Source organism: Pseudopipra pipra, chromosome 7, assembly GCF_036250125.1.
Source record: "Pseudopipra pipra isolate bDixPip1 chromosome 7, bDixPip1.hap1, whole genome shotgun sequence".
Taxonomy (NCBI): domain Eukaryota; kingdom Metazoa; phylum Chordata; class Aves; order Passeriformes; family Pipridae; genus Pseudopipra; species Pseudopipra pipra.
This window is the reverse complement of record NC_087555.1, coordinates 30165558-30178913: the sequence shown is the minus strand read 5'-3', so window position 1 is coordinate 30178913 and position 13356 is coordinate 30165558. Positions and strand designations below refer to the sequence as shown.

Below are 13356 nucleotides of genomic sequence, written 5' to 3'. Positions count from 1 at the left end.
ATATTCTGTGTGATTCTGTGACAGAGCAGAACCAGCTCATGTAAAGGTCTGCTGAGCCCCAGGCTGAGACAGGTTTACATCAAAGGGGAGCTAGTAGGAGCTGTAAACTTGGCAATCAGTTACGTTAATTAGACAACTAGAGGTATCTGTGTGCATTTCTTTTAATCTGTAATGACTCCAGATTCATACATCACTAGTGACTAGAGGCAGGTAGGTCCTTTTTCTATCTCAACGGAGTTGGTGTGAATTGATCTTTATTTGATTATTTTTTTTTCATTCCAGGGAAACACTGGCATTGTAATGGGCATGTTTCTGGTGTCCTTTGTCATCCTGGTTGCCCTGGTGACGGTCTTGTCTGGAATTGGAGTGTGTGAAAAGTGCAGCATTGGAAGTGGAGGAGTCTACTCCATGATTTCTACTGTCCTTGGAGGTCAAATAGCGGGGACCATTGGCATCCTTTACATTTTTGGCCAGGTAATTTGAAAAAGTTGTTTAAAGAAAATTTAGAAACTTTGCAATGCAGGTATTAATCTTTGCTTTCCTGCCTCATGAAGCAATGCTCCAGGTAAAATCTGGGTAATACTTCACTCTGCTGAGCAACATGGGAGGCCACCACAGGGAGCATTCAACCCCACTCTGCTCCCCAGGAGTGAGCTTGTGCATGACAATGTGCTGTCTGGCGAGAGTCACAATGGTGGAGGAGTTGTGTGTCTGAACAAGCCATGCAGGACATGCTCTCCCATCCCAAATTAGCCCCATTGCCAGGACATGCCCTTGCTGGCGGGAGACTGAAATTAAACTGAAGTGGGAGAGTCAGGGTGGCCACCTAAAGCTCAGTGAGCAGCTGTGGGCTGGCAGGTTGGCCTTGGTGTGCTCCCCATGCCCTTAGGGACCGGGCAAGCCTTGGCTGCTTCTCTGCAGGAGCCAGTAGAAGTGGAGCTGGTGTGGGAGGAGGGCTGGGCAGTGGTAAGTGCCACTTCTTGTGAGCCAAAAGTCACAGTTCTGGATTTTCCGAAAGATCCCAAAGACCTTTCATGGTGGTGAAGCACAAAAATACACAAGTAGTGCACATAAAGAATGGAAAATAATCTCTTAAACCTGCAGTAACTTAACCCCCTCCCCCTATAAAGACGTTATGAACAGTATAAAATGTGGTGAGCAGAGAAGCATTTTTATGGAGGTTTGTTTTTAACTGACTGGTTTACAGCAATCTCCAAAACCCCTTAATAACCCCCAAACCAAAAATAATCCCCTCTTCTCCTTTTGCTCCAGATTAAAAGCAAGTGTCCATAAAATACAAACTGAACCTTGTTACAAGCCAAGATATGGAAATGGGCCACACATGAGAATCCTTCCTGTCATATTTTCCACTCCTGCTCTCTGAGAGGACCCTGTCTGGGAAAGCAATCAGGTTGCAGCCTGTCCTGAGGGTCATAAAAGCTGGGCTGCGGCAGCGCTGGCCCCTGTGTAGGCATCTCATGTGCACGGGGGAGTGTAGGGTGGGAGCTGGCAACTCAGTTAAGAACTTTGCCTGCTCCCAAAACCTGATGCCTTTCCCTTCTTGGCCGTGCTTTTTGCCCAATGTGCTTTGCACCAGCTGCAGGCTGCTCCCTGGTATAAGATGCTCGTGGAGTGCTGTAACTTCTATCATCAGACAAGCCCAGCCAGAAGTGGAGTATTCCCTATTCCCTACTCTGACTGGGGCAAGTGGGGAATGCCTGCTCACATGCTGCTGATGCAGAGAGTCAGGGTCTGGTTCCCCTGATCTGTGCTAGTTGTCTACCTATGATGGAAGTGAATCCTTCAGGATGTCCAAGGTGCAGGTGTCTGAGTCTGGACAGGTGGATGCCCTGCACCTTGCTGAAAACCACACATGAACCTGCATCTCCTGGACAGACCCAGATTGTTCTGAGCACCCTCAGTGGAGGAGTGCTGGGTCTGTCCAAGGTGGGGGATCTGCAGTGAATGAGGGGTCTGCTCCACTCTTGCTGGCTTGGGTGGGGGTTTTCTCCCATCCAGGCATGTGGGAGCTGTGCTGCACATCCCTCATTTGTGAACAGGGATAGTGGGGTTGCAGGACCCGAGCTCATACCACTCATGTCAGCATGCCAGCAAACCCTGACCTGGTTTTCCAGGGATGCCATGCACTGGAAAGGGTTGTTGCTGAAGTGTCAGCTAGTGGGAACCTCTAGAAGGAAATGTCCTGGTATTTCAGATTGCTGTCCCGCAGTGGGGTTTGAGGCCTGAGCCTGTGTGCAGATGTCCTGTCCTGCAGACTCTCAACCACCCTGGGCAGAGTGCATGTCCTGCCCTGCTGCAAGACAAACAGGCAGCTTTCCCTAGAGCTTGGGGGGGGCACAGCTTGCACAATGTGCTCTTCTTTAAAGTGCAGGCTCCGTTCCAGCAACAAGATGGGGAGCCAGTGAAGCATCTTTTTTTACATCCAAACTAAACATTGAGTTAAAAATAACCCCTGGAAGGCAATGAAGGGGTAAACAAACTGCAATTCTTCAGACAGGTGTTGAACCGGGACCCTTTCCTCCAGAGAAACAGAAGAAGAGAGGAGACGCAGAGGTTGACTCATCCTTTTCTCCCTCAGAGAAGCCAGTGTGGTTTCTCCTGGAGTGTTAATGGAGGATAAATTTTAAAGCCAGTGGAATGTTGCTGCGGGGCTGGCCCTAACACCCAGCCTTCTCTGTCTGCCCAGGCTGTAGCTATGCTGTCCTAGAGCAATAAGGTTCAGTCCCTGTAGGCCAGAGTAACATCAAAAGCATTGTATTGTGGCAGCAAATGTCTGTTTGTCTGAACAGAGATCCCCAAGCCCAGCATGGGGATCCCTTTTCTGCCGTGGGGCACTCACAGAGCCCTGTCCCTCAGTGTGTTGCAGGTGCCATGTACATCACTGGCTTTGCAGAGTCCATTGCAGATGTCCTGAGCCTCAGCAACATCTGGGCAGTGCGTGGGATCTCCCTGGCTGTCCTGTTTGGCCTGCAGGGGATCAACCTGGCTGGGGTGAAGTGGATCATCAGGCTCCAGCTCCTGCTGCTCTTCCTGCTGGCTGTTTCAACACTGGACTTTGTCATTGGGTCCTTTACACACCTTGATCCAGGTAAAACTGGGGGTTTATTGCATTGAGGTCAGGAGGTGTTAATTTCCTGGGGTTTTCTCATCATTTGTGTGTGTGAAGTTACACACACTTGGGCAGAGGTAGAGTTCAGAGCTTCCAGATGTATCCCTTGTCCTTTGGCACTGATCTTTTAGAGGCAACCAATAATTTTGCAAGGAAGTAAGTATTTCCAGAGCATGACTGAAGATGTCCTATAATTTAGGTGTTTAACCTCGGGAATTCAGCTCTCAATGTGTGTGCTTGTTATACTTGTACTGTAGTCAGAGATTTTCTAACAACAGAGAGCATCTGTGTTTGCAGTTGCTCTTTGTTGCCTTCTGCTGCCTAACTCAGCATTAAGCATTGTGCCCATGAAAACGGAGGGTTGTGACTTTGAGATAAGAAGATTTTCTCCTGGAGTCCTCTGAGGTCACTTAGACCCTGCCTGTGCTGAGCTGTGCTGGCTGTGCCACCAGTGCTGGCCCCGGGCTGCACACCACTGGATCTGGTGTCCAGGGTCATGCTGGGGAGATAAGGAGGGAGCTGGGTGAGGGCAGGTGACCGCTTGGGTTTCAAGGAGCTGTGAGTGTGAGTTCTCCTGTTAACTTTTCCCAGACTGAGTTCAGCCAGCAGTGACGGCTCCAGCTTGGGCAAGGGAGAGGTTCAGTGCAGCCCTTCTCGCACCTCAAGCCTCCTTCCCCTCCCTCCATCTGCATTCCCAAGAAGTGTTCTCTGGGAAACACAACTGAAGGCGTGGGTTGTTGCTGTGGAAGCAGCCTACAAGTGCCGCAGCAGCCACTCCAGCAATAAGTGTAATTAGCTGAGTAAACAGAAGGTGTCACCTTTTTCTTGGCTTCCTCTGTGTCCGGCAGCACCTTGGGGGGTTGCAAGTGACCTACTAAAGTGAGTTTAAAGGAAAGATCTTCAGTTTTGATTGATAGCTGTGATTCAGCCGCTGAGCCAGGTGGCAGGAGGTGAGTCATGTGGGTACTCATAGCACTGATGGCACTGCTGTCTTTCATGCTGCTGTTTTGTTTCGTGCTGCTGGTACAGTGTGCGATGACGATGTGGCACGGCACGGGGACAGAAGCAGCTGCTCCCCTGTAAGACAGAGCATTATGGAAAGACACTTATAGAAAGAGCCTTATGGAAAGAGCCTTATATTTAGCATGTAAGAAATGCCCCAAATGGAAGCCTGTGAAAGTTTCAGCAGTACTTGTGAATGAAAATGAAGCAAGGACGGTTGTTGCTGTGGCCTGTTTTGCAGAGAAAGCAAATGAGCTGCTCCAAACAGCTGTGTTTCATTGGAAGTTGTTTTCTAAAGTAAATGGAGGGAGTTTGCATTTTGGTTGTGCTCGTAGGAGACCTTTATGATAGTAAAGAAAAATGAATACTCAAGGTGAGGCCTGATGGTAGGAAAGTGAACATGGCCCCAGGAGGCGAGAATTAGAGGAATACAGACGTCAGCAGGAAACATGCCCAAGTTGAGGTCAACATAGTTGTCTTTGATTTCCTCCACTGGTGAGCACTATGTCATTTTCTTCTGACAGAAAATAGAGAAAGGAAGGGAAACGAGGTGGCTGAGCATTGCAGATGCTGCAGTTTAGCCACAGCTGACCAAAGAGAGGAGGGCTTCCAGTGGGTGGAAGGACACTGGGCTGATGGTGGCCAGATCCAAGCCCCAAATGCAAGTACCCCAGAGCAGTTCTGCCCATACAGTGGGACCTGCGGCCATACAGCTGGCAGGGAGAGCTGTGGGTTTCTCTGCTTTCACAGACCCCTTCCCGGTGAGAGTGCGTTTTCCCTCCAGGCTGGGCGGTGGGATCCTCTCGAGCCCTGCATTTCCCCAGAAGGCCTCTGAGTGGTGTGTCAGCACCAACGGTGAGCGCTGGGCTCTGAGGAGCCTCCTCACGCTGTATGGATGGATGGATTCTTCTCTCCAGTGCAATTGCCCCCACCAGCAAAGCATCCCTCCTGCAAGAGGCTGCAGGTGGGACGAGCAGGTGTCAGTGAAGCTCCCTCCTCAGAAGCCAGCTGATGGCAATGGTGGAGTGCAATGCATCAAAGCCCAGCACTTGGGGAAGCATTTGAGACCCCTTTGAGGTGAGCAGTCCACTAATCATCTCTCCACAGCCCTCACAAGCATGCAGTTGTTTTGAGTGTGGTTCTGTGGCTGCAGCGGGGACTGAGCGTGCAGGGAGAGGTAGTTTTTGAGGACAGACCTCTGAGCTGGATTTCAGCTGACATCTTTTCTGGGTTGTGTCCTTTTTTTATGGCAGGTTTATGGGCTTTCAGTTCACAGCCTCAGGTTGCAGTCTCAGAACCTGTAAAATGGGCCATGTGCTGTTATCCTGCCTTTCCTGCTCCTGTCATGGCAGCCTTTTCCCTCACTTAGTGTTTCCAAGTGCTGCGCACATACCAAAGGACCGCACATCTGCCAAGCAGCAGTTATTTGGATTTAAATAATCTCCAGGAATGCCTGTCCATCTTGAAGGTCTTAACCGGCTGCCTTTGTGTGGTTGCTCTGGGTGGAGTCCCCTGCTCTTCTCCCTGTTCCCGCAGCTCACACCCAGGCACACACCAAATCGGATATTGTCCAAGCACTCACTCCCTTCCTGTGGTTTGCCTTTATTTTTAGTCTGAGGACGGAGCATGTTTACACAAAAGGGGGCTTCTCAGCAGGGCTTCCCGCTGCTTTTTCTCCTTTTTTTCCTCTCTCTTGCCGTGGCTTGCTCCCGCTCCAAAGCCAGCCAGGCTCCTGCAGTCCGGAGCTGGGGCCGGAGGAACTGAGCAGCTCCAGCAGACAGGGAGTGCTCTGGGTCGCTTCTCCAGATGCTGCTGACCCCGCTGGGACTGCCGGCTCCCTGCCAGCCTGCCCTGTCCCTCTGTCTGGCCCCGAGGGCTTTGCTCCTTTCCACAGGCTGCCCGCAGGATGGGGTGGGACTGGCTGATGTTTTGGAGTTAATCCTAAATCCTCCCTTGGCTCCAGCTGGCACTTCCCCTGGGGCTGGGTCACAGTCCCAGGCTAGGATCTCAGCCAAGGGTGGGTAGCGAGCAGAGGAGCTCCCTGTTCTGTCTGAAAACGAGCTTCATTGAGCTGTCTCTGGCCACTCATCTTAAAATTCAGGCCCCTTCCATAAACAGAGACCCCTATGGTCCTTCCTTCAGACAGAAGACATCTATATTCTCTTTATCCCTAGGCACAGGTTACTGTTTATATCAAACCTAACACAGGTGAATTGAAATCAGTCTGTGCTCAACTTCTCAACCCATAAGCAAGACCCAGCACTTGCTACAAATGTTCATAGTAGCAGGGATTTTTTGGCTTGTGTACATCCGCATTTTAATCCTGGAGGTCCTTACCTCAAAATCAGCCCAAGTTATTCTGGGAGGAGCAGTTGAACGCAGAGGAGAGGATGCTCCTATCCCTGACCAGCTCCTTAGAACAGTATGTGAAACTTTTTGGCCTTTTCATGTCCCGAACGTTAGAGTCACGGAAAAAGAAGATAAGCTGTCCGTTAATGCCCACTCTTTTATTTTCCTAGCATATCTCTGCTAATTTTTGTGTAGGGTGACTCCCAAATACTCCCTTTCAATTAGGCGCCTGCTTTCCTGTTTTGGCAGTGGCTCCCAGGTGCCCTGTTAAAGCAGAGCGGCTGTGGGAGCGCATGGGGGGCGATCACTGGGAGGAGGGCTGGTGTTAATTTGGCTGTGCTTTGATGGAGAGATGAAAGGAATCACAACATGAGCAAAAGGGGCCCGACAGCAGCTTCTTAAATGCCTGGGGGAGAAAACAATAAATTATTTTGTTGGTAATTCAGTAATTGTGTCCCCTTGGGCTGGGATCCCCCCTGTCCTGCAGCAGACGGTACCATGTGGCTGGGGCGAGCGTGGAGCCTGGCTGTGTGGGGCTAAGCCCTTTCCTCCTGACTGGGAAATCTGAGTGGTTCATTTCTCAGGGGCATAGGGAGGTTTGAAAGGCATGTTGCTGTCAGGGTGCTTCTGCTTGTGATTATTTTTCATGCAAACCACATCCTTCTTGTCACCCACTTGAGTTTTAGCTTCCCAAAGTTGCTCACACAGAGCCCAGAAAACTCATTTATCATCTTCACTTCTTCCTCTGAGGGCAAGTGCTTTGGAAGATTCATCCCCCTCCAGTGTTCTGTGGCTGAGCTGGAGAGCTGATGCTCTCCTGCGGGTACCACTGGTGAGGAGCTGTGGGAGATAAGCTTTGCCTGAAGCTGCTCCATCAGACAAAGAACCTGCAATTGTTAAAGTGATTTATGTATATAAACACTCCGGTGCAAAGATCTCTCAAATGGTGCCTCTGGGGCTTTGATGGACTGAATTAATTAATTATATTCCCCCATATGTAATATGAAAATGATCAAAGCATCCTAGTCAGGGGCTTTTGCTCGACTCTGGGTTGTTTTGTTTTATTTTTGGGTGCAAGGGGTGTGCCCCAGTATCATAAGAGAGGGTGCAGGAAGGATGTGTGTGTTAGAAGATGATCTGTAGCTAATCCCAGAGGCTTTATCCAGGCCGATTGCTGACTTCCTGGCCTGAGACACATCTGGAAACTGGCATCAAATTCCAAATAGAAATCACTGAATGAGTGGCAGCAGGAAAAAAAAAATCTCACTTTGCTACCGAACAAGGTAGATACCATGGTGAATAAAAGCAGGAGGCTGCTAATACACTCGTTATTTATTGAAAAACATGGGATTGCTTTTCCCAGGTTTTTCCAATTATAGTGCATTGAATGGCCCTGACATCACTCTTGAGCTGGGGCCAGCCTATTCAACAGTCTGGCGAAGACATTTATTAACTGGTTACCTGCCAATTGTCTGGGCTGGGAGCTGGGGGACAGATGTGTTTTGAAAAGTGATAACATTGTTAGAGGCCTTATTTAGATAGTGAGAGGAAAGCTACAGCGCTCTGTCCAGGCTCTCTGAAGTAGGTATTTAAAACAGTTTATTTAAAAAAAAACAACACAAAACATTAGGTTGAGATGTAACTCTGCGGGTTTGTAGGTAGGTTTTCATGGTGTTTCCTTGCTGGAGGACATCCAGCAGTCCTTTGTTGAGGAGCAGCAGTCTGACTTGCTGACAGGTGTCAGCTTGGGGTGTCAGTAGAGCTGCTGCACCCCAGGGGCTGGGACTGGCGTCCCTGTACCCCTGCTCTGCTGAGACCAGGCAGGATTTCTGAGCCCATCGCTCTGAAGCATCTCTCAGGAGGTGGGTAAGGAGGGGAGGAGAGCTCTGGGTCTGCAAGTCCCTGCCCTCCTTCACCCATTGGGCTGTGCTGGTGATGGATGCCACATACATCTAATCTGCTCTTAAAAATTTCCTGTGATGGATCCTTTGCTGCATCCTTGGGGACCCTGCTCTAGTCACAGCTACGTCAGCTAACCCTCTCTTCCTGCAGCCAAAACCCACTATTTTGAGTCTCTTGAGGACCTGGGGACAATCTGGTGTCCTTCCTTTCTTCATTGAACCACCTTGCTTGGAAGACCTCTGGTGTTCCTCTTCAGTCTTCTCTTTTCCAGGCTGTGCCATCTGAGTGGCCATGTGGGGCATGGGAGTGAGCTGCCCTCTGCCACATGCTGCCAAGGATGAGGAGTGTCCTGGTGTCACTTGAAACCCTAAGGCATGGTACTCCATGGTGGGACCAGCTGGCCCAGATCCATTCCTGGAGCAGGAGAGGGTTTGCTGAAGTTGTTACAGGTTTAAACTTGCTTAATAGGTACTACTGCTCCTCGTTTATACAGGGGATTTTGTACACATTGTTTGGTTTAATTATTTGCTGTTTCCCTGCAAGGCATCTTCCTAGAGCTTGTAAACAAATCCTGAAATACCTCGACTGGCTTTGTCCCCTGCCAGATGCTGCCTTCATGTGGGCTTTCTCCACCCATTCCTCCATAAAGCCTCCTGTGCAGGCTCTCTGCTCACCAGCAACTTGTTTAATGCTAGAGAACTAATAAAACTGACTGGTTTGAGAAAGATATATATATAATCTCACAATCTCTCCCTCTCTCCCTGTTGCTGTGTTTAAACAGGACAGCTTTATTTAATTGCATTGATTTTTTTTCTCTTTTTTTTTTTTGCCACCACATAATTGTTTTCAAATGATGAAGATATTTTACCTCCTCTTTTTTTCATTCCCCCAGTGTTTAATTCCAGTCACAGTTCAGCTGTGCCCTGAATCTGCTTTCCTTATTCAGAGATTTAATTTATGAAGATAATTTCTAGATATTAGATTTTTCCTCCAGCCGCTGCACTTCTAGTTTGCATTCCTCTCCTAGGCTAAAGAGAAAACTTTGCGTGGGCCATGGATCCTTATCTACTGTTCATCATCTTCTCTCCTGGCTTGTGCTAATAATTTTTGGCCTTTTTTGGCTGTAGATGAGGGATTTTATCCTGGTTGTACCTTCATTAGCCTGGGTGATGGCCCAGTGGTTCTTGCTGGTTTTCTTTTTTACTCAAAAGGGGGAGTGCATCCATTGAAAAATTGATTTTGGTAGGAAAAATTTATTCTCTGATTTAAATGGAATTCAATTAATAGTTTCAAACAAACAAAAAAAATTTTTTTGGGGATGACAACAGCTTGCTCAACCTTTCCAAAATCAAACACTCTTTGATTTCCAGTTTGATTTGCATTCTGAAGCTAGACTTGAAGCTGTAGATGTGTGTGTGTTGTATAGAGGATAATGAAAACCTTCAAAAAATAAAAGCAACCTGTCATTTTAGACACAAAATCAGAAAGTCAACAAATGGAATAGTTCTGTTTTGAAGTACCATTGTCATGTGGATAATACATCCATCATTTCGAAGTATGAGATGCTCTGGTCATGAAGGCAGAAGGCTGTGTAGACTGTGGCAGGATCCAGTGGATTCAGTTATATCATAGTTAACTGCTTTCATTTGAAAGATGGGGATTTGATCAGCACGGTTTGGGCTTTGTCCAAAATGATACACAGAGTAGCTCCAAGATAGAGAGGAGGTCACTCCAAAAAGTCCAAAGGATGTGTGTCATCACTGTTCATCTGCCATTCATTTTCCTCCAATTGTTGTGCCTTGACTCAGCCTAAATTCTGATTTCTTGAGGCCGAGGTTTTTCATTGAAGAAGTTCTGCAGAGCCTCCCACAGTTGGGAACTCTGGACATGACTTCCAAGAAATACCACTCTGTAATTGATAATAATATCCCCATTGATGAAAACTCTTTTCCTAGAAGGATGGAGCAAGGGACGCTTTACTTCTTGTCCTCTTTGTAATGAATAAAATAGTTTTCACCAGCTGGTTTGAATACTACCGAGCACACCAGGCTGTGGATACCACATCAAAAAATCAAATAATAATGGAAGGATTTATGTATTACAGCAAGTCTAGTTCTTAGCATTAAATAATATAAAACATAAGTGGAATTTAGAAACTTGAAACACCTGTGCTAAAATATCTTCCCTTTTTTCTCATAACCAGAATTTTAAAGTTTCTACCTGCAGAAAATATCCATTTTTTGGCTTTTTTGCAAAAAATAAAAGTTTTTGTCAATCCATAAAGACAGAATAAGAGCCAAACAGCTCTACTAGCTACTTCCACAGGCACATTCCTAAGTTTTCCTTTATTTAAGCAGTGCTTTTCTGATGAGGAGCTGCCTGTGTGGGTCCTTTCAGGCTCCAAGTGTGCTCTTGTGTACGTTAGTGGTTTTCCACTTTGCCGAGAAGCTGAGGTGGAGATAAAGCAGGCGCATGGGGAGTTTGGCAGAAATTAGCATTTCCTTCCACCCAGTCCAGTCCTGTAAGAGATGAGATGTGACTGGGGAGTGCTTGGGGGGGAGCTTAGTCTGCCTCATGATCTGAGAGGGGTGAAAGTATCCTGCAAATGAAAATTGCTCCATCAGCTAAAGACAAACATCAGAGACAGATTTAAGCAGCTCCCTTTGTTTATTCTGCCTTTTGTGCTATTTTTAGCTGTTGGCCAGCACACAGTATTGCAGGTCCATTGGCTTTAGGGAGAGGAGGTGCTCGTGACCTGATGGCTCTCGTGGTTGGGATGCCCCATGAGGAGATTGGAGATGAAGCATGAGTGCATTTACTGGGGGTGCATTTACCAGAGAGGGAGGATGTGAATACTTGGGTTTGTCACATATGTAAAGGGCTGACGGCCCCTGAGCAGTTTTTTTGCAGGTTTCCTCAGACAGATCATCCCCAGTGCTTCTGCTCCAGGCTTTCTTGCTCGCTTGAGGGTATTCAGTGCAACACATCCCATACTCCTCCGTGCCTCTGCTAACATAGTGGACCATTGCTGATGTTAAAGCTCTTTCCAAGACCATCCTGCAGCAAGCTGGTCTGCAGGATGCACTGCCAAAACCCTGAGCAGCTTAAGAAGAGGTCGCCCAGAGTGCTTTCCCTCGACAGCTCTGTCAGTCTCCACGCTTGCTAATTTGTCTGCTGAACTGAGCAATATTTATGCATGGGGGTGATTCATCTCCCTGCAGCAAGGTTCCTGGCAGCTGTCAGTGTGACGCCTGTCTCTATACTGGTGGTGCTCAAAGTCTGATCTAAATATCCCAGTTTTGTCTCTGCCAGTGGCGGTGGGGGATAGACAGGTGCAGTGGAGTGTGGTTTTCGGGAGAGTGCTAATGGTGGGATGCCTTGGAGCCCATGGCAGCAGGAAGCCGTATTGTGTGTTGACTTTAAACAGGAGGTTTGGGAGATCAGCTCTGGAGCAGAAAACAGGGGCTCGGGAGGAACAAACACTCGCTGCTTCAGAAGGGCGGCGATTTCCTTTTGGGTAAACACGTCATTAATCTCAGGGAGCACATTCTTTTCCATCAAAAGATAAGGGATTCGAGTAGCCTTTCTCAGGGCTTGGCCTTTTTAAATTGTTTTAAGTGTGGCTTTCCCTCCTTCAATTACAGACTGTACATAATCTCTCATTTCAGTTTGGCTGGGCTTATTGTGGGTGCAGAGAAGGTCTTGGGCAAGGGAACTCCTTCCCTTCTTTAAATTTGCTCTGATATTTTTTTTCCCACTAAAACCTGTCTGTTTTTTGCTATTTGCAGCTCTGATGAATTTGAAACGTAAGTGTGATGTTTGTCCTAACTTATGAAACAATCTCCCTCGTGCTGATGATAAAATAGGAGCTTGTTTGTTCACCACAAGTGGAAAAATGGCAATGGGCTTCTCTCCCTGCCCTGGGCTGCCTCTTGTTGCTCAGCTTTGGTTTGGCATTTTTGAGGGTGCCACTTGCTGTGGCCAGCAAGCCATAGGGTGATGCTGGCTACGGCACCCAGTGCTTAATTTTCAGCTGGCACCATCCTCTGCGGGGAGGCAGCTGTGGAAGAAGCTGCTGCTTTCACTTCTGCTCCCTGTGGCTTGCGGTCTGCGGTCGCTCTGAACTCTTCTGGTAGCAAATGTATTTAACTGGCATTTAAGGATGAAATTACAGAGGGAATTGAGTCCCTTCACGTTCTTACCTCCTCTTCTTCCCAGTACTTCTTCCTAAGGGCTGCCAACAGCAACATGGATTGGGGTGGGGTAGAGCAGGAACTGTGGAGCTCCTTCATCCTGCATCTCTCAGTGCCCTGACAGCTCAGGCAGATGCTCTGCAGCATTCCTGCACTGATCTTTGGGCCCACATGCCGTCGTGCTAATTGTGTAATAGCTTCGTTTCTGTCACTGCATAGTCATTGACCTGCATGTATTCAACACAGAAAGTCTTCTCTTTTTTTTTCCTCGTCTAGTTTAAGACTCCCCAAGCATAAATACTGAGGCTATGGGAGTTGTCAGCAGATAGGATGTGGCCCTGAAGACTGAGATGAACCCAAGTCATGATGTCATTTGTGACATATGGAGAGTGAATCTGCAGGGAGCAGTCAGAAGTCCTGTGTTTACTCTTGTTCATCTGGGCTGGGCTGCACATGCCCCATCTCCAGCTATGGAGCTGTGCTACTGCCCACAAGTCCAGCATGGAGCTGACATGATCCTGGCTCATAGGAAATGTGCACTGATCCATGCTGACTCAACATGGCACACGTAGTGCTGCAGAAAAGGGCAACCCAGCTTTGGTGAATGTGGTCCCTTGGGTAGATGAGTTCAGCTGTAGCTGTCAGAAGACAGGGGCATCAGTCTCATCAGTCCATCCCATCTTCCTCAAGTTCTGCTCCCCGGCAGTTCTTCTCTTCTCCTGCTGTTTCTTCCCAGTCTTCCAGCCAACACTTGTCTATCCAAAGGTGAATCAGGAGATG

General features: G+C 48.0%; 1 protein-coding gene across 1 annotated transcript in view; it reads left to right on the top strand.

Annotated features, from left to right (window-relative positions):
• SLC12A8 (solute carrier family 12 member 8) overlaps nt 1-13356 on the top strand; it is a 51957-nt gene that overhangs the window by 7972 nt on the left and 30629 nt on the right. The window contains exons 4-5 of the mRNA XM_064661459.1: nt 283-474; nt 2878-3109. Coding sequence (XP_064517529.1) covers nt 283-474; nt 2878-3109 — 424 coding nt within the window. The remainder of the gene's footprint in view (nt 1-282; nt 475-2877; nt 3110-13356) is intronic.